General features: G+C 39.0%; 1 protein-coding gene and 1 long non-coding RNA gene across 3 annotated transcripts in view; one reads left to right on the plus strand and one right to left on the minus strand.

The window, feature by feature from the left end:
- HDGFL1 (HDGF like 1) overlaps positions 1 to 25,440 on the plus strand; it is a 730,488-nt gene extending 705,048 nt beyond the window's left edge. For both annotated transcript variants that reach the window (XM_082415287.1, XM_082415288.1), the window contains one exon: positions 24,415 to 25,440. In XM_082415287.1, the coding sequence (XP_082271413.1) occupies positions 24,738 to 25,433 (696 nt within the window). In that variant the 5' untranslated portion in view covers positions 24,415 to 24,737 and the 3' untranslated portion in view covers positions 25,434 to 25,440. The remainder of the gene's footprint in view (positions 1 to 24,414) is intronic.
- LOC309638872 lies at positions 8,662 to 17,082 on the minus strand. The gene is made up of 2 exons (XR_014251374.1): positions 14,332 to 17,082; positions 8,662 to 14,019 (listed from the first exon to the last, which is right to left on the minus strand). It is a non-coding gene; the product is annotated as an uncharacterized lncRNA (long non-coding RNA).
- Positions 25,441 to 27,267: the final 1,827 nt, after the last annotated feature.

The raw sequence follows: 27,267 nt of genomic DNA on the forward strand, positions 1-27,267 counted from the left end.
GCCTTCAGTTGTGAATTAGTTTTCTAATTTAATGGAAATAGAGAAGCAAGAGAAACTGATTTGGTTTAAGCCATCCATTATCAAATTGAATATAGAACAAACAGTAACAGTTACTAATTTAAAAATAAGGTGCTTTTTTATTATTTAATATTACGATAGACTGATTAAAATATGAACAATGAATGTTTTATTTTTGTCAAGCTGTAGTTAAGGAGTCTTCAGATAGATGGCTCCTGACTGCCTCCATCCCAGACCCTAGGGGCCTCTGCAAAAAAAAGTCTTCAGGCCCAGCTGTGGCAGCTGTCTAGCTGACTTTCAGACTCTATATAGCTCTATTTACTTTCTATTCTTTCCGGGTTCCCAGAAGCTTAGATAAGTAACCAAGACTCTAGAGCAGGAAAGAACCAAGTCTACAGTTATCTAATCCAGTTTGCCTTATGTCACATGATCCGTCCTCTTTAGGTAACTTTTTAGTTTTGGACCAGGCTCCTTATTCTCATTTCCCTTTGGCTGGGCCACTTGCTCTAGCCAGAGGGCCATGCCCAGAGGCTAACTGAGGTGCTCCAAAGGGCAAGAGTCTATCAGCCCCTTTCAGGTTATGCAGTCATTTGCCAAAATTTTGGGAAAGCCTAGGTGCCAGAGGTTTTGATGACAGATAAAACCACACACCCTTGAGTAAACAAATGCATTCCAATGATTAAGAATGCTCATTAGTTCTTATTCTGATCTAGTACCAATTCTGATTAAAGTGGGTATTTCAGAGGAGGGTGAGAATAGGAAAGAGATAGCATATGCAAAAGGATTTCACGGAAAATAAATTTACTAAATGAATCACATACAGAGGTGTGATCAGGGTTCCAGAAGGTTACATGGTAAGTCATCTAAGGATCAGCTTGTAAATGATGGACACCAGGGATTTCTTCTGGAATTCCTGTTGACTAGTCTTTCGCTCATTCTGATACAGGAAATCACATTTTATGATCTTCTCTTTCTCCGTGAATTCTATTTCCTGGCATTTTCTTTGTGGGATAATATCCAATATAGCTATCCATGTCCATTCACCATTTACCATTGAGAAACTTACATTGTATGGAGTACATTTTCAGAAATGGCAACTTAGATAGTAGAGATCTCTGATGACACTCTGTTGGTGGCATACTTTAAAACTGTGGGTTTGTATTTATGTGAGGTACACAGATGCAGAAGGGATGGGCTCTGTGCAGAAATATGTAAATAAGTAATGCTTAATTTCATTTTGAGAGTCCAAAAACTTATTTGAAGTTAACCACAAATGAGAGGACTTCTTCATAACCTATAAAAGCCTGTTTAAAATCCTAATTATGCACACTTTTAAAGAAATGCCAAATGGTGATTATTTGGAAAGAGCTAGGAAGGAACCAAACCTCGAAAAAGGGCATGTCCTTCCCTAAGTCAAAACTGACTGCACATGCACATATTTAGTTTTAATTGCAAAAAAGTCTCATTTTCTTATTCATAAAATATGAGGCATTCTGACGTGGGTTTTTTTTTTTTTTTTCTTCTTTTGACACTGAGAATAAAAAACTAACTATGACTTAAGAAAGTCACAGATATATACCAACCTTAACTCTGCTGCTAATTAATGCTATCAAAAGACCTAGCAGGAGATTCTGCAGCCTTTTTATCTCTGCGTGATGAGTAGCTTCAAATAGCTCCCATCTCCCATTACCAGTTGAATGTCATCTAAAAACTGAATAATAGCAGCAACTGTTCTTAGTAAAAATACTGCAGCCTCTTCCTCTAGAGTATAAAGTAAAAGAAAATGGTCAACCACATAATTATCTAATGACCAGTTTTTTTCCAAGGTAGTTGTGAGGTCAAGATTAGCTGGGAAAGGAGCACCGGAATATTTTTCTGCTTTGACAGTAAGCAAAAAACCTCTTTATTTGAAACTCTTTCATATAACTATTTTTCTTCTACACACACACACCACCCACACTCACACACAGTTCTTGCCGATCATTTTAATTTTAGAAAGAAACGTTCTCTGCCATGTATATTAGCAATGTCTGAAATGTTTCAAGGTGAATTAGTTTTCAGATTGTATCGCACTGTACTATAGGAAAACATGGTAGAGTTTTTGGTAAAATATCTCCAGAATCTTTATAGACTTTGCAGTAAAATTTCTTTGAGAGAATAAGCCAAAGCGTACATGTCACTGTCATACTCTATATGACAGTTTATGCTGTATATCATCAGATGACACACTTAAGTTTGTGCAGATACATAAATGACTCTTATCTTTTCCAAATGTACTTATAAAATCATGTGTTCTGAATGCAGTTCCTGTCGTTTCCAAAGTATTTTATTTTTCCATATTGCTATTAAAAATCAATTTATCCTATAAATGACAGTTTCTAGTCTTAGTAAATTGATGAGTTAAATCTTTTTATTTTAAGAATTAAAGAATAGATTGCATGGTTTTGTTTCCATTATTATAAAAGATAAAGGAATACTATAAATAAATACATGCAAGAATATTTCTAAATGGCTTGTGAGCTAAAACTTTTCTAGGAATGAAAATGAAAACATACAAAATAATTCCACATGTTCCATAATATTCCAAAGAAGAACTAAAGTGAAAAATTTCTGACCAACTCTAGCAATTAAAGAATATGTATTCCACTATAATTTTCAATAGGATTTAGGGGAAAAAAAAGTCACTGGTATATGATTTCATTCTCATCACAAATCAAGAAACGTAGTACCATGGTTTGAAATAACAGGGTTTTTTTTTAAATTAAAAAGTCATATTTTAATATGGCTTATAATAGCTATTGAATAAATCATCAGTATTTGGGAAAATATTTTAAAAATCTTTTTTCCCTCTTCTCTCACAAGCTAAATTGTTTGGTATTTCTGAGAGTAATACCACTGTACTTGTTACATAATTTACAGTAAACACACACCCTCTTAATCACATCACAGAAGCTTAAATAGATTTGTAAAACCATTAAAAAATCAATACTTAGCTTTTAGGTGATGAATTAATTAATGGAGTGTGAATGCTTGAAGTCTGCATTACCCAGCATGCACTATGGCTTTTTATAACATCACTGTGTATGAGAACGGTATACACAGTAACATAATGTAACTAGTTGGGGAAGTGCTGATAAAAATATATCAATCTCTGCTTCCCAATGAGAATATTCCAGTAAAAATTTCCTTTTGGTAAGAAAGGCAATTCAGTATTTTTCTGTTACATATAGTGATAGAAGAAAGAAGCCTTGTTGACAAATGAAATCCAGAGAAAAAAATAATCAGGAATGTTCCAACTCTTTTCAATTAATCAGGCAAAAGGTGAAGATACATGCAATGGCAAGATATGAAATTATGGAGGGCTCTAAGATTGGGGAATGCTATTTTACTGTTTCCTCCATAAGAGTTTTTAAAAAGTCTTTTTCTGAAAAATAGACCATATTTTCCTATTTTGATTTGGTTTTATTCTATCTTATCCCTCTTCCAGTGCTTCTTTCCACTTCTTTTAAATCTTCTTCCTTAAAGATACCAACTGAGATTTCTACAGGAAAGTGTAGTCAAATATTGGTCCCTGCCTTCAAGAACTTACACTCTAGTTGGATAACATTATAAAGAAGACTGATATTAACAACAAAGGAGTAATTGAAACAGAGGGACTTGTATGTTTTCAGGTGGCAAAGTGCATAATTTTGGTGATGATTTTTAAGAATACCAAGTTACAAATATAAAATTAAATTTGAAGGTTTTTAATTGGGCTATAATTTCAGCCAGAGTTAGGCTTTCGCTGAGAACAACCAGTAAAGCTGAGAATATTTTCTAAAAAATAGTCTATTTAAAGGAACTAGGAAATTATTGTGGCAACCAAGACTTTTGGACAAGTAATTTCTGAGACTAGGAAACCATACAGAGAAGAGAGAATCCACTATTAACTTCAGAACATTGCTGATTCTGGATATAGGGCAAAAGACTTAGGATCCAATGTTTTGGACAGAGGACCTCTACTAAGAGGCAGATTAATAAGTAGAGATTTTGGCAGTCTTGCAGGAACAGAGACCAAAATTACAGTCTTGAAGGCCCTAATTAAGCTAAAAATCAATAAAAAAATATAACCAAAAAGTACTCAACTTTTAGCAAATTAAGTTATACACTTCTAAATAATATACTGGTCAAACAAGAAATCAAAGGGAAGTTAAAAAAAATTTTTTGACTATGTGATAATGAAAATAAGACATCAGATGATTAGGATGCAGCTAAACCTAAGTTTAAAAGAAAATGTACGTCTTTCATTTATACATTAGAACATTTGAAAGGCTGGAAATTGATGACCTTACTGTTTCAAGAAATCGGAAAAAGAAGAGTAAATTAATCTCAAAGAAAAGAAAAGGAAGAAAAATATGTAATAGCAGAAATGAATTAAATAGAAAAATCAACTACCACTTTCTGATTTACATGCTATGTTATTATAAGTATTCAATTCAATATTCCTTTTATTATCCCTACAAAGTAGTTGTTATTGATTTATACAATTAATGTTTATTTATATTTACCCAAATCTTCAACATATTTTTTCTTCATCGTTTCTTCTGACATACTTTTTTCTTCTTCTTAAATGGGCCTTTGGAAGGAACATTTGTGAGGGATCTTTTTTTGGCATAAAATCCTCTAAATGTCCTGACTTTGCCATAACATTTGAAAGATAACTGGGTATATAATTCTAGGTTGTAAGTTATATCCTCCTAGCACCTTTAAGATATTGTTTCATTGCCTTCTGACTTTTACTGCTGATATTTTAGTCATTTATGACTTTTTTTTAATGTTCTTTTTTTTTTTCTCACTGTGTTATTTCTGAGAAAGTTGTCCTTCAGAATTCTAAGTTTTACGTAGTGTTGGAGGGAAGCTTGTGGTAGAGAGATGACAGGGAGAGGGCTTCCTCTGCTCAGCCATCCACTTTGATTGGTACCATGTTTTTTCTCCTAATTATGTTTCTGTCGCCAGTACAGTTCAGGATCTGGCAGCTCTCAAGGAAAGCACTACTTCCAGAGTTTGTTTACATTTCTTGCTTCACATTTTCACATTTTTGCTGGCCTTGAAGATGTCCTTTGCTTTTCTGCCAGTTAAGCAGGGCGTTTGAAGAGAAGTTTACACAAAATAGTTTTGGATCAATTGAAGTGTTTTTTGTTAGGATAAAGTTTCTGGAAATCTAGTCTGCCTTTTTACCAGAAAAGGTAGTATGAAAAGGATTTGTGTATTCTGTTTGTGTATGGGTTTGTTTACCCTCCTAGACTGTGAACTCCATCTAGTTTGAGACTCTATTTTAGTTATTTTTGATTCCCTAGACCCAGCATATCATCTGATAATGTAATACACATTAATGGATACTCGAGTTTTTAAAGGACTGTGGCCAAAAAAAAACAAAACAAACAAACAAAAAAAAGTTGGTATGACTTTTGAGAAGGAGTGAGGAGGAGATGGATTGTACAGTCAGGGACCAGGAGAGGTCATTGGACATAGATATTACAAGGTAAATTTGAAAGAATAGTTTGTAAGGTGGTAGAGGGAAAAGGTGTAAAGAGATGAGCAGAGGAGTGAGAGTTAAATGGTGAAGTGGCTTCTCCAAGTAGTGTGAAGATGATGGGAAAAAGATGGAGAGGGGGAGCTCGATGGGGAGGGAAGATTCAGAAAATAACATTCTTTTGAGAAAATAACATTTTTAATATGAAAGATCTTTAATCAGTGCTTAGAGGGGAAGATCTGATAAAGATTGAAAAATTACAGGAAAGAAAGAGTGAATAATTGATGGAACAAGTTCACTGAGAAGGCAGTAAAAATATGTGATTAAGAGTAAGAATGGTTAGCTTCAAAACAGAATAGAGAAAAAAAGAATGGGTGGTAATAAAATTCAGTTAAGAGTAAGAGGCAAGAAAGGTAAAGGGAGATTTTACCTGATGGAAACAGTTTTCTCATTTATTTATAATGTATTTCCCACCTATTACATAAAAAGGATTAAAAGTATGTGGAATGTAGGTAAAAGGGCAAGAAACTGCATCCTGAATAATTTAATTGGGACAGCTGCAAGAAAATTTGTAACAGTAGATAGCTAACATTGAATTCCATATGAAAAGATAAAGAGAAAAGATTTGGGAAATAAGCCCATGTGATTCATAAGAAAATATCATCCATACATTTATTTTCATTTAGAACTCTCATCTGAGAGGTTCAGGACATGAATCTTTTACTGTGTAATGGTTATCTCACCTACCAGACTAGCATAGGTTTGTTTACAGCTATGATTTGGAATCCCAAGGCAAAAGTTGTGAGTCTCCCCTGAGGCCAGAGTGGAAACATCCCTATCCCTTTAATTAGATGAAGACAAGAGATGAGACTGAATCTGGACTGATTTTTCCTCCATTTTCAGCTTTGGAGACCTGGGGACTCAATGTCGAGTTTCAGTCTACGTGGAAACTTCAAAACATGGTACCATATCTGCTATCAAGGTACTGAATCATGTCATGAAAATATAACATAAATTTCAGGGTTTCCCTGGTGGCGCAGTGGTTAAGAATCTGCCTGCCAATGCAGGGGACACGGGTTCGAGCCCTGGTCCTGGAAGATCCCACATGCCGCGGAGTAACTAACCCCATGCACCACAACTAGTGAGCCTGCTCTAGAGCCCACGAGCCACAACTACTGAAGCCTGCGTGCCTAGAGCCCATGCTCTGCAACAAGAGAAGCCACCACAATGAGAAGCCTGCACACCATAACGAAGAGTAGCCCCCGCTGGCTGCAAGTAGGGAAAGCCGCGTGCAGCAACAAAGACCCAACACAGCCAAAAAAAAAAAAAAAAAAAAAAAAAAAATATATATATATATATATATATATATATAAAACATAAATTTCTATATGGAGCAGACCTAGAGAACATTTTTATAATTAGAATTTGCTATAGTCTTCACTAGCATTCCAGGTATAATTGTGTTACAAAGTTTTTTTTCCCAACACAAAATATTGTATAATATTCAAGTTAAGTCATGTCCAAGGCAGGTAGGCCTTCTTTGAATCATTGACAAGAAAGCATATACTTTTGGGACCCCCTCTCCTACCCTTAGATTTTCACAACTGATTGCTTTAGGTAGAAAAATCCACAGCGCTGAATAACCACTTACTGAGTCACTGAGAGGCAATGGCCCAATACAAATATCATAATAAAAGATGCAACTAAGAAGGAGCAAAGAAGAAGCAAAGATCGAATGGAAAATGCTCTTTCCAAAATGAAACACTTAGTCCAGGAAAGCCTCGGGTGTTAAACCTTGAACCTGAGAAAAGCTTGGCTCTGACATCTTGGCCTCCAGTATATGAGTGTATCTGTTACTCTCTGTGTGGCTCCATGTGACATATACTCCTCAAGTGTGGAAAAAGAAAACAAATCCCTGCCCTGAGTGGAGGGCTGTCTAAAGATAACATCTCATTCATCAACCCCGTCGCCCACCCCCTCACAGTGTGCTGTTATGTAACGTCCTCTTTCCAACCCCAGGACCAGCGATCACACTGTTCTCCAGAGGCCATGAAGGGGGCTCTCTCTGCAGCGTCCCTTTGAGACACGCTGCCCCCTTATCAACTGCGATACAAACCTTGTTCCCCATTTGCTCAAAGTATCACTAACTAGTAACTAGGACTCCTGTTAGTAAAGGCCAGTGTAACTAATTCCTCTTACGTAACACGTGTTATTACAGGCATCTTTTAAGGGAAAAAATGCTTTCGTCCAAAAGAGTGGCTGTGATGAAGGTAATGTCAGCAGCTGGGATTAACCAGTGGGAAAGCATGAGTTGAAACCGGTCTTGTGTCTCTTCTCACCCCAGACTTTCAGGTGAAGAAGAAGAATTTCTAATGTTTAAGGATCTCGAGTATGTCCTTTGTGCCAAACACTGTGTCTGTTGCTTTCACATGCATTGTTTCTTTTAAACCTTCCAAGAACAAGTGAAGAAACAAGCCAGCGGGGTTCACAACTTTCCCACAGAGGATTTAAACCCAGGTGTGCTTGAAACTTAAGTCATGTTAATTCCCTGTTCATGATACTCTGATGGTTTCTAATCACAAAGTCCCAAGTCTCTACCATGTTCTACAAGGTCTTACCTTTCTGGCCTCTGTCTACACCTCTGCTTTTATCTCCTACGGTTACCCCCCTCCCTATCTGTGGTCACGTTGCCTTCTTGCTCTCCTTCTAACACAGCAAGTTTGCTCACATGCAGGATCTTGGCATATCCTGATCCCACTGCTTGGAAAGCTCTTCCCTTGGATGTCCGTATAGTCTGCTCCACTCAAATGCTTCCTCCTCAGAGAAGCCTTCCCTGCTACCCTATAGAAAAGAGCATTTGCCATCCCAAATCGTTCTGCATTCCTTTATCCTACTTCATTTTCCTTTGCGGCCTTTTTCACTCTGTGTTAGCAATAGTCCATGATGTCTTACCATATTTTTATTGCGTTTCCCACTAAAATGTAAGTAAACTGTGTGGGTGGAGACATTTTATAACATGAGTGCTTAGAACAACATCTGGCACTTAGGAGGTGCTCAATAAATGTCAAATATATGAATGAATTATATGATTAGTTTTCTCTCCACAGCCCTATGCACTGTTTTAAAAAAAAAAAAAAAATTAATTAATTAATTAATTAATTTTGGCTGTGTTGGGTCTTCGTTTCTGTGCGAGGGCTTTCTCTAGTTGCGGCAAGCGGGGGCCACTCTTCATCGCGGTGCGCGGGCCTCTCACTGCCGCAGCCTCTCTTGTTGCGGAGCACAGGCTCCAGACGCGCAGGCTCAGTAGTTGTGGCTCACGGGCCCAGTTGCTCTGCGGCATGTGGGATCTTCCCAGACCAGGGCTCGAACCCGTGTCCCCTGCATTGGCAGGCGGATTCTCAACCACTGCGCCACCAGGGAAGCCCCCTATGCACCGTTTTGATGCAACAGTAATGTTGGCATTTTATAGTTGTTGCTAATGTTTACCGGGTGCCCACTGCATTTGAAGCATGAGCTAAATGCCTTACAGAGTTTATTAAATTTAATTTTCACACTCACATAAAGGCATATGAGTGAGAATTTTTACTATTATTTTTATTATTACCCTAATTTTGCCCTAATTTACATGAGGACATAATATGCTCAGAAAAATTAAATAATAAGTCACAAAACTAAATAAGTGGACAGCTGGATTTGACTCTTGAATCCATGTCACAGCCACTGTTGACAGACATGCCTGTATTGTCTTATCAGTGATTTTGTTATATCCATCCCCTACCAGAATCAGTGATTTAGCCCTGACCCTTCTTGTACAGATGAGAAAAGTTGAGGCCAAGAGTAATTTAGAGAATAGGAAGGACGGCAAGATCTAGAACCCATATTTCTTCACACTTTCCTGCACATACCACAGCAGCCTGGGACTAATAAAGGATCTGTTGAAGAATATTGGCTACCAATCAAGAAGGAAAAATGTTTAGGTACTTCCTGACAACACTAATCAAAATAATACATTCAGTGGCAAATTCAGAAGAGAAGTATGTGAAATTGACATTTGGAAGTGTGAACAATATTTGGATGAAATAAGAATCCTTTGGATATAAACTTGAAATTAACCCACAGTATGTGTGAGATTTTAGCACATCCATGTGTGACAAAGTCAGACTTTCAATCCCAAATAGACATCCGATCCAGTTTGTAACCATGTTTAAGATATTTAAGTGAGCATAACCTGGATGACTAAGAAACTCCCTCCAGCACTTATTTCTTCACAAGGTACACATTTGAAGATGATTGTTCTCAGATGTTGGAGAAGATTTCAATACATTTTACTCACAGAGATTGAAAATTGCATTAACACTCTATTATATGGAAGGGGGAAATCATCAAAAAAAATAACTACTGAACTTATTTAAAAAATGAATATGGATGGATGGATAGATACCTAGACAGAGAGTGGTACCCGTACATTTTTTTTTTTTTAACCTCTGCAGTTTTGTTTTATGTTTCTTTTTACCCCCCATTGGATCAGGGGTTAAAACAAGATTTTTTTCCCTTTCTTTTAATTTTGAACTAATTTTAAACTTACAGAAAAATTACAAGACTAGCACACAGAACTTTTTCTGTCCTGAGCTATTTAAGAGTATGTTGCCAGCAATATGCCCTGTCACCTATATAGATACTTTACGGTGTGTAGTTCCTACAAACCACAGTATTCTCTTGCAAGAAGTACAACACAACCATCAGAACCGGGACATTGACAATGATACTTCACTACAATCTAACCTACAGAGCCCATTCAAGTTTTGACAATTGTCCCAACAATGTCCTTGCAAAAGAATCCAACCCAGGATCATACCTTGCTTCTGATTTTTCATCCCTCTTTAGTTACCTTTAGTCTGGAACATTTCCTCAGTCTTTCCTTGACCTTCATGACCACTTTTGATGATAACAGGCCAGTTATTTTGTAGACTGTCCCTTGATCTGACCCATACATTTTTCGCTCAAGTTGATTGTTTCAAAATATAAGAGCATTTCCATCCAGAAGGCTCCCATTTAGCATTTTTACTGATTACCTACCAGCATGGCAGAAGTTGAACTTCACATTTCTCTCTGTTTTTTCCTGAAACAACACAGAAATGACATGACAAAAATAAAGGAAGCACAGATTCCCAAGGAAGAAGAGAGCTGGAGGGAAGACAACATCAGAAAAGAAAGTGTTTAAAAAACTTAGGAAAGAATAGACATGTAGTAGCTTATTTACAGAATAGAGAATCCAGCTAAGCCTGTAGAAGGGGAGGGGCATTGTGGGGGAGGGAAGCCAGAAGGAACAGGTTGCATCGTGGCAGAATTCTGGACTTGCCCAGGAATCAGAGGCAGCTCCTTCTGCTGAACGTGGGGATCGTATGGGGCTATAACCAGGCAGAAAGATGAAAGGTTTAAATACAAAAGCATTTGGTCCTCCAGATCATCTGCCCAGACTTCTTCTACTCCAGCGGAGGACTGGACATTTATCATGTGGACAAGCTGACCCAGGTTGACTCTGGGCTTGGGGACATCAGACCCAAGCAAAGGCAGGAGTAAGGATCTGAGTCATCTTTCTGAAAGAAGACTAAATATCTACGAACTGACCTTCAGCTCCTTTCATGGGCTTAGTGTCTCCACTAAGCCCAGCTGGCCCAGTCTAATTATATCCACTTCCAAGCCCCACCACCTCACCCTCTCCTTTCCAAGTGGGAGATTTCCTTTTTGGAAAACTGACCTGTTCAAGAGAAGAGACCAACAGATAACGCCATTGGGGCTTCCCCCAATAAAGTGCCACAGTCGTCAGGATCACGCAGCAGTGAAGACTGCCACAGAACAAGCCTCACTCCCACTCGGAGACTTTCCAACCATCATTCTAAAACAAGGATGGAAAGACGTCACCACCAGACACAGAAGAGAAAGACCCCAACATAAAAGATGGAGACCAAAATAAACAGAAAAAGAAATATGCTTGCAGTCAACACAATGCAGAGAGGAGAAAAAAATTCAAAAGAACTATGATTAATATCTCAGAGGAAAAAGAGAATATATCACATCCATTAAAAAAAAAAAGAAGAACCAAACACTATATAAAAGAAGAGTCAGAACTGGAGAGAACTCTCATAAATTAAAAAGTACAGAAAAAATAAATTTAGGGGTAATCAACCCAGAAAGTGGAACAAAGATGTGCTCTTTCTTACGTGCTCTTCCCTGTAGGGCCCACTTGCTGGCCAAGAGTCAATGATGAGTGACACCTGCACGTGATCTGGAAGGCTGAGGAGATGCCTAATATTACAGTGGTCAGCAAGTGCTTGGGTTTGGCAGGCTGGGATTTCACGGTGGCCTCTAGATGTCTTACTGGGAATCACCCACTTCAGGGCTGGAGGAGCTGCAGTTTCTCAGACCCCTAGATTCCCAGAAATCTAAGAGGCCTTTCACCTGTCCAAATTCTTCTAGTCCTTCCACTGATTTTTAAACACTTAATTCCTGTATCAAACTGCTCTCTACTTAGAATACCTTGAGCAGTTTCTGTATCCCAAAGAAAAAGAAATTCTCACATAGCGGGAAAACAGGAATGAGGACTTTGATTAGAGTGCACACGCGGGTGTGTGTGTATGTGTGTGTGAGTGTGTGTGAGTGGAGATTTGGAGGCAGTCCAGGTGTTTGTCACTAGGGAAATTAATAAGTGAAACACTGTGGGTATAGTTAGTGGCGCATAGTAATATGTATCAGTTGGAATCACAAACTGTACATGTATCAAATAACGTGGATCAATTGAAGACACAGAAGATAGTATTTACTGGAAACGGGATGAAATGAGATTGAGGACACACTACATTCATGTAAATCAAAACACAGAGGCAAAATAATACTGCACATTTTACATTGGGCTGTGCGTGTTTATGAGAGAAGGAGAAGGGAATTGGAAGCAAGTGTGGATGAAGAGGAGAGCATAATACTGCCCTTCCTGTTGACTAAGGAGCAAGATTAACAACTCTCCACACCTCTCTCTCTCTCTCTCTCTCTCTCACAAACACACACACACACACACACACACACAACTAAAATTGGGCAACCAATTTGGAACTAGTACCCACTGATGCTTAAGTCCAGGAGTGATCTGTGTCAAGGGCAGATAAAGGTTAGATAAGAATATTTTTTAGCTGTAAGCTCACGGAAGACAGGGATTTAGTTGAGTTCATCATCGTATTCCCTCTACCTATAGATGCTCATTAAATTTTTGTGAAACTGACCTGAACTGAAATCAAACTACCTCCTACCACAAAGTCCAGGTTCCAAGGGTAAAATTCCCTGAATTGAAGTAAATCATAAAAATTATCAGATCTTTCTTTTCAGTGCTGCTGCATCAACAGTGTGTAGTAAGCAGTGAGTAGCAGGCTTGCAGTTGCCTTAGTTGTGACAATAATAGTATCAAGTACAGGGACATAAAGTGAGACTTCTGCTTCCTGACCTTCAGCTTTTACGCCAGCTCTCTAGAGAAAGGTTTGGATTGGGGTGGATTGGGGTGAGTTCGGTCAGAATTCTGTCTCTTAGCAATGTTTGGGATCTTAAACAGCCACATGTGGAATGAGAAGACTCAGTCAATGGCCATACAAGAAACAGAATTATTTTTCATGCATTTTAAAAAATCTTTGTTTTGGACTTACAGTGACCCTGAACTTTATATAATTATGGAATCCCCTCATCGTTTAGGAAGATCAACTCACTATGTAGAAGATATCTCTATAAAACTGGTATTCAATAACACATGTTGACAATTATAACAAAGTTTAAGAAATATAGTATGTGTATATAGGTATATATATTTACATTTATATTTATACATACATGTACATGTACATGCGTATTATACATATACATACATATATATAAATATTTCATGGACTTGACCCAGAGAACATTTGCTCTTATAAACAGCTTTATTGCTTAATTGGTAATTAGGTCCTGCTTGCTTGTATGTGGCATTAACATAAATTGATAGAGAACCTCACCAGGTGCATTCAATTTAAAAAGTTTTAAAGTGAGGTATCATGTTTTACCACTTGGTTGCATTTTGAAAGTATATTTAATAGGTTTATTCCAATGTCAGGGTTGCAATAAATGGAAGTCAAGCTGACTTAAAACAGACCTGTCTTGTGGGTTAATCTTCCTGTCTCCTGATTTCCATCACCTGCCTTGAACCTATTTAGTCATCCATTTGCAGACCTTGCCAAAGCCTGTGGCTGAAGCTTACAGTTGCTCTTTTCTATGCACAAGAGCTACATATTTACCTTCGCTTGAAATGTTATTGGTCTGAGTCAGGCTAACCACCAGAATTAACAAGGCACAGGGCCAGTTATATCCATTATTTCTGTAAAATGGCTGGATGGACATTGGTGCAGTGTGAATAAGAGAGACTTCAACAGAGGCATTAAATAAACTGTGAGCCTATTTTCAAAATGTCCTGCCTCGGGGCTTCCCTGGTGGCGCAGTGGTTGAGAGTCTGCCTGCTGATGCAGGGGACACGGGTTCGAGCCCTGGTCTGGGAAGATCCCACATGCCGCGGAGCAACTAGGCCCGTGAGCCACAACTACTGAGCCTGCGCGTCTGGAGCCTGTGCTCCGCAACAAGAGAGGCTGCGACAGTGAGAGGCCTGCGCACCGCGATGAAGAGTGGCCCCCGCTTGCCGCAACTAGAGAAAGCCCTTGCACAGAAACGAAGACCCAACACAGCCATAAATAAACAAACAAACAAACAAACAAACAAACAAAATGTCCTGCCTCTGGTTACCATTCATTTACTGCCTCTTGGCATGTGTGATGAACCCCTAGGTCAGGCCCTGACGAGCAGGTATCAGAGGTATATTAGGGCATTATGCAATGCAATTATTTTTACGATTTCTGAGGATATGAATAGTTTATGAAGTAGCTTAAAGCTGAAAACTCAGGCAGAGGGAAGTAGGATACACTTAGCTTTAGATACTGGATTTCTCTGGGAAATGAGTGAATACTGATCCAATTAGTTGTTGCTAATGCTTTCCTGGAAGAATGTTCCTCTAAATGCAGTAACACAGTAGTTATACTCTTAATATTTCTTAGAGGACATAGATATGTACACACATTTCCACCTCTTGCATCAGCTTCTCCAAAATTGAATGACTGCTGGGACAAGTTTTTATGTGAAACTGCTAGGACGCCTCCTAAAATTCTCTCTCAATATTCCCACTTGACTGTGTACCCAGAGGTCTAAAATTTAACACACTGTCTTTGTTGCCGTCAAAGCCATTAGTGGAAGGTACATAAACCACATCTTCAGGGCACATAATAAAGTGAATCTGTAAAGAATTAAAATTCATATATTTCGTGTCCATTCAAATCTTACTCATTCCTTAAGAAAAATCTCAACTCCTCCTGCCGTGTTCAAAAAGCCTACCCTGATTATTTTTGTATAAATGGCTACAAGTTTTATTTTTATTAGAATCTCTTTTGTATTCTCTAAATGTTTCTTGCTAGAATGTTTCAGGTTAGAATCTTTTCTCCTCAGTTAATTTGCAAACTGCTAAGGGGAAGGGTATGCATGACATTTTATAACTTCCTGATACCTAATTAAGATGTTATAAATTCATGCTTTGAGACCTTCCCTTTTTGATCCAACATATGGCAAATAGCAGATAAAATATAAAAGATACAATTAAATAACTTCCACGTACTAAAGGTACTGGTAGACCAGAAATGGAAGGAAATGCAAAATGTTGAGAGAAACTAACACTGCAGGTCTGTTAGGATCTGAGGCTGGAAGCAAGAAGAGGTGGAGTCTGTGGGGTAGAGGGAAATACGGTCCCTCCCTCATGTGCTGTGGTGAACTAGACCTGGGCCACTGTGGAGCTTCCTGACCCTGAAAAGGCAGCTGAAAAAAGCCCTGACTTACTCATTTGGGAGGATACAATGTTTATAATGTTGCCTCTTATACAGGCACAAAGAAGCGGACAGCCTCGCAGCCAGGCGACCTTGAGCCAAACCACCACTTGGCAGCAGGAAATGAACTCATGACAGATTAAATGAAAAAAAGAGAAAAACATCAATAGTGGTTTTAAAATAAGTATGTTTAGAATCTCTAAAGGGACAGAGAAATGAATAACCACGAAAAGAATGAGAAATTATGAAGCCAAAACAGATATAAATGAAATAATGTAAGGTAAAAATAAAAACATTAGAAATCCTTAGAATGAAAACTACTGTTTTGGAAATGATCATAATTGGGATAACCTTTAAATGAGACACAAAGAATAAATAAATGGAAATACAGTTTTGGGAAGTTTGACAGAATGGAGCACAGTAGATAGAGACATAAAACATGAATAAGAGGTATGGGCTATAGATTGAGATACTTTAATGTAATTATATGTGTTCCAGAAGAGAACTGAAGAAATGTCTGAGGCTATATTTAAAAATGTAAGAATTTTCTGAACTGAGGACAGAGATGAGTTCAAAGTCTCCACCAAGTATCAGTCATAATAGATGAAAATAAGTCCATACTCATACACGTCTTAATGAAACCGAAGTATATCAAGGATAACGAAGAGAAAGACATGATACTTGATAAGGAATGACCATCACACTGATGGCAGACTTCTCAGCAGCAATAATAAATGCTAGAAGAACACATTATAATGCCTTCATAATCTTAAAGGAATGAAAGTTTAAATATAAATTATATACCCAGCTAATATACTGTTTAATAATGAGGTTGTAATAAATACATCTTTAGCTATATAAAGCTAAGAGAATTTATCTATTACTCCATACCCTCACTAAAACAATTACTAAGTGACATATTTCCTTTAATGAAAGTAAGGGAAGAGTGTGTAAGAAATTAATGATAAAATATCTGAATAATTGTAATAAACTAATTGTAAAAAATAACTATTATGAACTTTTAAAAATATAAAATTTTAGACAATTACAAAGTTGAGTGTTAGGGCTACTAAAAACATGCTGAAGTCTTTAGATTTGGTTAGAAAAATTTATAGTTCTGCATGTTAAATAATAATTACTGAAGGAAGAGTTACCAACCAGCAAAGGGGAACCAGCAAAGGGGAACCAGCAAAGGGGAAAACAATAATAATAATGATGATAATGATTATGATACTAACTTTATCGATCCACTGGAAGGTAGAACAGCAGAGAGGAAAAAAAAAGAACACTATGAAGGCATAATAAGTCACAAAATGAGATGGTAGACATAGAATTCATCACCACATATTAAGAAGGTTAGTCTCTTGATAAAACATTAGATTGAAAGCAATCTACCTATACAGTTGGGTTGGCCCTCCACATGGGGTGGGGGGTAGGGCTCGGCATCCACAGATTTGATCCACAGCTGGTTGAATCCACAGATGTGGAACCTGGAATGTGGGGTGGGGTGGGGGCGGGGGCTACTGTACTGTGCCACTTTATACAACAGACTTGAGCATCTGTGGATTCTGGGTATCAGAGGAGGCAGGTGCAGAGTGTCTTGGAACCAATCCCCTGCCTATATGGAGAGACTGTATACTGGTTTCAAGGGTATAATTAAACAAAATGGCATAGAAAAATTAAAGAACTATTGACTATTAACTATTTTGAAATGCTAATCAAAAAAAACTCCTGCAGCATCATTAATACCAAGGTAGAATTTAAAGCAAAAGCCTTCAATAGGGCAGTTATTTCATTCTGATAAAATAAAGATTCTAATAGACGCAAAACAATATAAAAATAAAGAATATGCAGGTACTTAACAATAATAGAGCCTTGAAATGCACAAAGCAGAAACAAACCTAATTTGAAGGAAATTGACTAATCTAGAAATAATCCGTGGAAAATCTTTACATATTTTTATCTTAATTAAATAAAATAGACAAAATATTGGCAAGTATATAGAACTATTGAACAAAATAAGACTGCTCATGTATATTGATAATGTATATATTTTAAAAGTGTGTAAATTATAAAAACAGTTCACAAATAATGTTTCAAAATATATCAAAGGATTGATATAACACAGACCACCTAGTATGGTTAAAATATTCTACACTCATCATGTCCTTCCCACAGCACTAGCTTTCTAGTAGCCACACGGTAAGCACTCAGATATGGATTACCTGAACTAGTGTCCTAAAAGAGACATTACATTCTAGATTTCAGTTTTTGCTGTTTTCTACATATGTAGCCTACAAACTCCCTGTCAATTCATAGGAGTCCTATAAAGTGAATAGAAGAAAAAACTGAGAAAACTGAGCAAAACCAGTTTAGTCTTTCCCAATATGATAAAGCTATATGCTTTGATTCTTTCATTTTTTTCCAGTTCTATTTAAAGTGTGAAGCAGCTAAAATTAGTGAAGACAAAAGAACCCAATTAATTACTTCAAAATTATAATAGACTGAAGCATCATTAATTAATTAATTAATAATTAGCATTACATTGTTCAATTTAACAGTTAAGCATTTTGTATTTATCTGTTCAATGAAAACTTTATTGATTTTGCTTTTACTGAAAGAGAAAACAGCTTGGTCAGCCATCATGAAACAAGATGGTAGCTGGTAAAAAGCTCAGAATATATGCCCTTTGAAAACTTAAAAGATTCTCTTACATGGTTAGAGTTTACAGTTATAAATATCTGAGGAGAAAAAGAAAGGCTGGATATTTTAAAAAGTAGATATTTTATCTATAATACTTATATTGGAGTGATATCATGTCTGTACCATTATTGCTTGATATGTGGTTAACATCGTTTTACCTTTATAAATATCTGCCAAACATAGATCAGCGGTATAATTACTGTTCTACTTAGATGCATTTCATTGTGAGGAACAGAGGCTCACTCAGACACCCTTAAGATGAAATCTGCACCCTTCATTTCTCCCTCGCCAAATGCCATCATCAAAGATATACATATTTGATATACTATTTTTAATGTAATGTTTTTAATGTAAGGATGCATGTAAACTGAACTCAGATTGTAACAGGAAAAACCTCAGGGACTGAAATTGCTCTCTGAACTGACAGTTTTCTCTGTCTCACTTTTATGATCCTTCTAGTAACTTACTGTTCATGACATGTCTGCTCTCTTAGCATCTGCTTCACTCTTCTCTCTTATTTTCTCCAAACCAACTTCTCTGGTTGCTTATAGGTTGCATTTCCTCAATGATTGTGCTCACGATGAATAGATGGGCAGGCGAAAAAAAAGGAGAAAGGCAGTAGAGCAAAGTGTTTTAAGAATTGAGAAAATAAAGTGCTTACAACAGGGTGTGGCATATACGTGCTCAATAAATGGTAGTTAAAAATTAGTTCTATTGTAATTTTACTTATTATGAATATATTCCCGTTATGGTTGTACTTTGACAAGCAGAAACAGAGTATTGGCTTTTGTTATATCTGATTTTGAAGAGCAAAGATGACAAGACTATATCCTGTTTTATTTAAGTATTTCAATTTTACAAGTATCCAAAATACGGTATTTTGTCTAAGAAGAAATTTATTTTCACCGTGAAGAGTGACCAAAGAGAAAAGTGATGATAATATTTGTTCAGTCATCATTTGTGTTATACAGGACATTTTACTGAGGCATTTAAAAGTGTTTTTATCATCAACTCCGTTTTTAAAGTAAATTCTAAAAAAGAGAGAGGCGTTGCTTGTTGAAATTTGAGCCCAGATGCTGGTTTAGGAAAGTTATGTTGAATTTCTACTGTTCTGCTTTTCTTTTACTTGACCTCTACTTCGTGCTTTATGAGTTTTTGAATATATGAAAAACCACTAAACTAACTCCTTAGAGTACTTATTTATTTATTCCAACAAATAACATACATGTTCCCTAGTACAGAAAAACCTAATCTGTTTGGAAGGCCAAATATTTCTTTTGCAATGTTTAAAAAGAGAAAGTCATCCACCTCCAATAATCCTCTGGTTAAAGGATAACTACCAACTCAATACAGATATCGCTAAACTAAAATTAAATGAAAAATTAAAGTCATTTTGTAATAATGAAATAGGAAAATCTTGATAAGTCAAAATGATTATCTGCCTCCACATACCATTATCATTAATCAAAATTAGACATCTTGGCTTAAAAAAATTTCCTCCTTTTCATTATCATGCACACTGTTGATGATTTCCTTAAATGGAAATTGTATAAATTATTTATTCCCAAAGATTAATATTTTGGTAATTATATCAAAAGCTAGGAAACTATTGGAAGGAAGAGTAAGACAATTGAGGTGAAGACTGAAGTTACATCATCAAAAACTTTAGCATGATTTTCTGAAAACTTTGGTCGTTTTAACCATTTGTATGATATCTTATTATAATGGCAAGAAGTATAAAACTGAAATTGCAATGCCAAGTTCCATATTTGCTTACAGAGATGACGTTGTTGATCTTGGATCTTTAAAAATGTATTTTTAGTGCATGAAGAACACACCCCCTCCAAAAAATAAGAAAAAAAATATGATTATAATAAAATTAAAGGAACATTGGCAAGGTGTCAAGCTAAATTTAGAACCAGAAACAATCTGAGGGAGGAAAAAACAATAGTTACAAGAAAAGATATGTATCACATACTGCAAAAAAAAAAAAAAAAAAAAAAAGCCAGACAAACAAAACAAAACAAAAACAAAAAAACAAAAACTGCACTTTAATAAAATAAATAAAATAGGACTAGTACTGGCTATTTTAATAGTAATGGCTAATAGTAATTGAACACTTAATAGGTACCAGGCAACATACTTGACACATTGTTCTGTTTATTTTAAGCAGTCTTTCTCTCAAATGGGTACTAAGATAATCCACATTTTAGATTTAAGGAACTGGGTTTCACATAGGCTAGTAAATTACCTATGTTATATATTTTGTCCTGCCTTTCACTCAACTTCATATTGTAAGAATTTCCAAGTTACTAAGTTATACTTTAAAAACTCTAAACACACAGAAGATGGCCATTTAATTATATAATTATTATGTAAATAGACCATGTTATATGTGTCCAATCCCCAGTTATTGAATACTCACCAGCATTGATAACTTGTTTAAACTTTGCTAATTATGTAGATTTTAAAAAACCTCATATATTTTCAAGTGGCAGAGTTTGACTAAGTATCATGCAAGATTCAAATTACAAAAATATTCAGATTATTTAACACATTTTATTTAAGTTTTTTTCCAAAGGGTAGTTTTTAAAAGCTTTAAGTGCTCCCAAATCAGTATAATGAAATATTATTCTTAAGCAGCCACATTTATTCATTTTAGAGTGGCAATTTTCTTTCCACGGCTGCTAAAACAGCAATTTTGCAAACAATTCTGAAACCTCTCCATTTGCCCCCTGCTACACCCTACCCCCTAACATTTATGATTAGCCAAGGGGGCCCAAATCACCAGCACACATACTGCACTTGGAAAATCTGCACTCTCATCTCTCCCCCCACCCCCAATCCCATCATCAAGTTAGATACAGATTTGACACACTATTCAAATTGATAATGATACAGCTCCTTGGAAACATCCCTTCAATTATCCTTTAGCTGCCGGACATCCCCACTGATACCAAGTTTATCCCCACCCCCAGCAGATCCCTTGGATTTCAGAAATCCCTGAGGCTTTCAAGGTTAGGCTAAGTGTATGCTGATAAAATGTAGAGGTGACAAAATATAGAGGTAGCTCACCTCCTGTGACTTTTAAAGAAAGGAGGGTGGGGAGATTTTCTACCCATGGTGGGATAGGGGATTTACTTTCTGTGTAATTATGTCTGCTAGAACATTTTAGAAAGAAAAGCCTTGAACCCAAATACCAACCATGTATAAACACTTCTGTTGTATAAACACAGAGGCGGCTACTATTTTTTAATGAAACAAAAGCACATAGAAGACAATTACATTTATTTTAAATCATAGTTTATACCAAAGTAATTGAATTTAAAACTAATTAAACAAGAAAACATCAATTGGATATCTATTCTCTCTCTTGTACAGTTACATTGTTTTATTGCCCATGTTTCATAATTGTTGCCAAGCAGCTTTTAAATCCTATCATTAGTTTTCCAGAAAAGAAAACTGTGATGTGTTACCTGTTCTGGAATCTAAGGTGTTTTGATAGGTTTGCTGCTGCTGCTGAAATTAGGTCCTTTTTACAAACAGATGGTCTTGGTACTTTTGATTTTATTCGAAATATTTGAGCTCAAGGAGATCTAGTTTCTGAAAATTAATAATAATAGTTGCTCCTGAGTACTTTGTTTATATACTAGCCAAATCTAAACCTAACCAAGTTACCATGAACACTGCTTACCTACTCTTCTCACTTTGAGCAAAAGAGAGACAATAACTTTAAGAACAAGTTGGTTTCAAGGGTAAAAGAAGCAAAGATCCTACTATTTAATTGCATCATGGAGCATGCAAGTGTAAGAGGAAGGGAATATCTGTGAAAGTGGTATCCAACTCTAAATGCATTAAACTTTTTGCTCAGCCTTCCTCTTATTCTCCCCTTTTAGTTTTTTTTTTTTTTTAATTTTTTTTAATTTATTTATTTTATTTTGGCTGTGCTGGGTCTTAGTTGTGGCATGCGGGCTTCTTAGTTGTGGCATGGGGGCTTCTTAGTTGTGGCATGTGGGATCTAGTTCCCTGACCAGGGATCGAACCCGGGCCCCCTGCATTGGGAGCGTGGAGCCTTAACCACTGCACCACCAGGGAAGTCCCTCTCCCCTTTTTGGAATTAGCTACCATTAGGTGATAAATCTAGTCAAAGAATGCTGTTTTAAAAATAATATTTCCAAAGAACAAGAACTTTTATGTTGTTTCATACAGAAGTTGTGCTGGATATGTAATTCCATATGTAATATGGAATTCCATGTGTAGTATAGAATTTGGCTGGCAGATAACTTTTCTTCATTCTTCAGTGTCCTTATTCATGACTCTACTCCTTTTGACATATTTTCCCTTCATTTAGCCTAATAATAATAATAGCCTGATCCCATCCATAATGAAATTCTACGTCATACTTGTTAGTACATCATAGAACTTTATACCCATTGTCTGGACTTTCATACCCATAATCTCATTAATATATATAACAGTCCTGAGGGAAATTCTAAATATTACTTTAAACATCTTAAGATCATGTAACAGAGGCTCAGAAATATTATCTGTTCCCAGCTTTACAAGGCTGGTAAACAAATGAAGGATACTAGGATCCTTTCTATTACCTCTCCTGCTACTCCTCCCAAAAGCCTTGCCCTAATAACCACACTCCCATTGGTTTCTCCTAGAATTCCTTCAATATTTATGTAAGAACACATGATTTAGCACTTGAAGACTAGCTTGCATTTCTCTGTAATGAAGTCCCTGATGCTTTCGCTCTTAAATTATATTTTAAAGTCCTCAAAAATCAGCATCTTTTGTGCCAGCCCTTAGCACCACACACAGAGTATTAGTGGGTAATGGGTAGAGGTACAAAAATGACACTCCTTTGCCTAATAGAATATCTATTACCCTTTGCAGATCTGGATCATTCTTTACTAGATCCTCTTGCCTCTACTTCCTGACTTTTTGTTTCCACCTCAGATCCCTACCTGTTCACCTGCAGTGATTCAACTACCCAACAATCTTTGATGTTTGGCTTATACCCATGTGATCCTTTTGCCGAAGATCACTCTCAACGAGAGCAGCTGTAGTCGAGGCCTTCCGACTACAGTGGCACAACTAAGTACCCTTTCTGGGCATGTGTCGATGTTACTTAATTGGTAAAGTTGTAGATATTTGTGGGGCAGATAAGCGTTCTAAGAAAATGGCTTGACAGAAGAGCTAAAAGAAGTTGTTTAGAATTATCAAAGTCTATCGTACTTGTTTCGCCTTGTTGGGAGAAGAGAACTTCTTCTGCCCAGAACAGGTCTCCACCACCCAGAGGTAAAATGGCTGATCCAACCCAGCAAACCAGAAACAAATTTGAGTTATACTGAAATGGGTTAGTGGTTCTAATTCTCCGCTGGTCACTGTTGGTTACACTAGGAAAAAACATCTATGCAATTAAATACACGGTCGATATTGAAAGGTCTTTGTCATAACAGCAAGAGTACTAGTACGACAAAGCTGGCTAGGCTTCAGAGTGCTCACAGCTAGCTAGCAGGACTCAAAACAGATGCAGACAAATGTGCAATGGCTGCACTTACACGGAAACTCCCATAATTATCACTTTAGGAGAACAAGTCTATCCTTAAAGTACTCTCTCAGCTGAAATGATTCTTTTTTAGTCTGTAGCCCCCAGGAAGTTCTAGATAATAACAAGATATTTGATATGAGCAGACCTCTACCTAATTCTTAAGCCCAATTTTCCCCTCTCTATGAGGATACTGAGAGCATTTGACATCCTTTCTGTGCTATAACCACCAAGAGATAAGAGTCTTATCTCTTAAAACATGCAAGAATCAATGAAAGGGTAAGGGCCATGTCCAGCATCCCATGTAAAGGAGGAAATTTTGACATGGCTGGTTTGACATGGTCATGAGGCTGCTCTATACATTTTGTGATCCCCCACCCCCCCCCCCGCCAAAGTTTAGGACACCGGTTTCCAAGAGATGTCAGCGTTGCTGACTCTATTCCTTCGCCTCCACTCTATTCTTGAATCCCCTTGCAGGCACCAGTGTTAGCTCTCAAGGAAATCAGAAAAGGGGTGAAACCACTGACCCAGGCATCCCCTGAGGCAAGAGTGGAGTTTTCTGTAATGAGCAGATCGGAGTCCCAACAGATACTGCAAATCTGCGCTAGCCTGTTACTAGTTTCATCGAAATGTGTGCTAATCGCGTCACTGCGTTTTCTTGCCACCCTGCCCCATCTCTCCCTTGCTAGGCCACTCTGGCTGACACAGTAAACGATGCCACCTTCACAGCCGGGTGCCCTAGCGATTGATCCGCAGAGGATCCCCGTCAGCACAACCGCCACCCGGGATACCCAAGCTCTTGGCTCTGTCGTTCTAGAAACCCCGGCGTCGACGGTGGGGCCCAACGAGCTTTGGGTCTCCGAGATAATGCACGCTTAGCACTAGAACCTTCTCAGGGCGCCCGGATGCTCCCTCGGGGCGGGGCTTGCGCAGCCCGAGCTCAGCGGCCGCTAACCCCGCGCGCCGTCGTGGGTCGCCCTTTCCGGCCGCTGCCGAGGCCGGGTCCGCAGCCATGGCGCTGTTCTGCCGGCGCAAGTACAGGAGCGGGGACTTGGTGTTCGCCAAAATAAAGGGCTACGCCCACTGGCCGGCCAGGATCGAGCAAGCGGCCGAGGTCAACCGCTACCGAGTGTTTTTCTTCGGGACCCACGAGACGGCCTTCCTGGGACCCAAGCGCCTCTTCCCGTACGAGGAGTCCAAGGAGAAGTTCGGCAAACCCAACAAGAGGAGGGGCTTCAGCGAGGGGCTGTGGGAGATCGAGAACAACCCCACCGTCCAGGCTTCCGATTACCAGTTCGCCCAGGGGAAGAGCTGCGCCGAGGGGCCCGAGCCGGAGGCCACCGAGGGCGGTGGGGACCCGGAGAGCCACACCGACGGCGGCGGCGGCGCCGAGCCGGTGGAGCCGGGCGTCGACCCGCCGGCCAAGAAGGAGGACGAAAAGGGGCCGCTGAAGAGGAGCGCCAGGGACCCGCCGAAGGACATCCCCGAGCGTCCCAAGGAGGCTGATTCGGAAGAAGGGGAGGAGATGGAGGAGGCGGCCACCGCGGCGGAGGATGCGAAGCCGCTCCTCGTGGAGCTGGAGAACGACCGCGCCGCGTCCGGGCCGGGCCCAGCCTGGGGGCCGCCCCCGGGGGGGCAGGAGCGGGAGGAAGAGCCTGCCGAGAGAGAGGCCGAGGCCCCGGGCGTCGGAGGCCGCGAGAGCCGGTAGTCACCAAAGTTTCCAGAAGAGCCCCCGCCCCGTTCCTGCTGCGGCCTGGCTGTTACTGGGGGAACTGGCCACGGCCTGCAAACTGGCACCCCGCCCCCCCGCCCTCCCCCGCTCTCTCTTTCCACCCCCGTCGTTTGGGGACTGAGCTGCATGGGGCAGGCCACCAGGCCCCCACTTCTGTGCCCTCACACCCCTGGGATCTGAGTCGGGGCCTCTGCTCCCTGGGATGAGATGAGACCACCGTGCCCCCTCCCTGCCTGCAACTGTTTGCCAGCGCTTCTGTTGGGGCCTGGACCAGCCGTTTCCCCCTCGCGACATCCCTCTGTCCCTCCCCTCGGGCATTATGGAGCTCCGCTTTGGAATCAGGGGTGGGAGTTTCGGAAGGGGTGGAGGAGGAGCAGGGGGTACTTCCAGGGGCCTGGCAGGGGCAACCCTCAAACTGTGGTGGCGTGGGGGTGGCGTCTCCCTGAGCTCTTGTCTACTTCTCCCAGGCCTATTGTATCGGAGGCCTAGTTGCTGAGAAAGTGGGACAGCTTATGGCGGAGGGGCGTCCCTTTTGCCAACCCAGGGAATTATGGGAGTTGTAGTTTTCCATCACATAATTTGGGCGCTTCCAAGTTGTTTGTGCAATCATAAGTTTAGCTTTGACTAGCTTCTTGGATTGGAAGGTTGAGGAGCATCTGTCCCCATTTAGATCTTTAGAGCCACACGGGATGTTCTGAGAAGACCCCTGGCCACCCCTCTCCCTCTTCCCACAGTTCAAGGCCACCCTACAGTCATATACATCACCCAGGCATAAAACAAATGGGCACGCCTCCATCCTGCTCCTAGCTCTGCCGTTGCTACCCCCCATTTCTGAGATGAACTAGGAGGTTCCCTTTCTACTTGGGGTTTGATGACTTGTTTTGTAGTTAAGGTTCCGTCGGTGTTCCTTTGCAGTGTCACTTCCCATCCACATCCCCCAACCTGGTCCCCTCAGTACACTGTCACCAGATCTGATACGTAACTGACTGAGAAGACAGAGGGAAACAAGGGGCTCCTCCCCACCTCCTCCTAGTGGTCTCTCTATGCCTTCCTTCATCTTTGGTCTCTTTCACCCCTGCCCTTCTCCCTTGGGCTCTGATGAAAAATTGTTGACTGTAGCTTTGGAAGTTTAGATCTGAATTCTTTCAGTTCTAAGGAAATAAAAACACGTTGATTACTTTAAACAAATCTCGGGTCTGTTCCTTTGGTTTCTGAAGAATTGGCCCTTAAATGTAATGATCCTCTTGTTTTCTATACATCCTATGTTAAAAGCAATTGTTTATAATGTACAGGTATCTTTTGGAATCACCCTCGATAAACCTTTGTTGTCTTAAGGTCTGTACCCTTCACTCTGTCTGTGATAATCACTGCCACTGATTAGAATGAACAGAAATAAGTCAACTTAAAATGTTTGAATGGTGACACCTGGTTTAAAACTGAGTTTAAAACTTAAAACTGAGTTTCTAATACTCTACATGCTTTGCCAAACAACAGATTTGGTCCTTTTGTTGTTGCTGCTTTCCCAGATCTTCTCACTACTCTTCTCCAACACCTTTTACAGGAAAAAAAGGCAGTTGCTTTTTATCTCCAGTTCTTAAAATAAGGTAGTAGCTGCAGAATATTTTGTGTCTTTTCAATGCTTTGTGCAAATATCTGGGGATATTTAGATCTACTTAATGATAATCACATGCTGGGTTCCAGTTTCTGTATTTGTCAACATTGCATGCATGCAGAGACTTACTAAATACTGGAGTCCTTCTCACAGAACATGCCAGGCCATCGCTAACCAGCAGGGTTAGCAACTGAAGAC

Source organism: Balaenoptera physalus (assembly GCF_965194825.1).
Source record: "Balaenoptera physalus genome assembly, chromosome: 11".
Classification (NCBI taxonomy): Eukaryota; Metazoa; Chordata; class Mammalia; order Artiodactyla; family Balaenopteridae; genus Balaenoptera; species Balaenoptera physalus.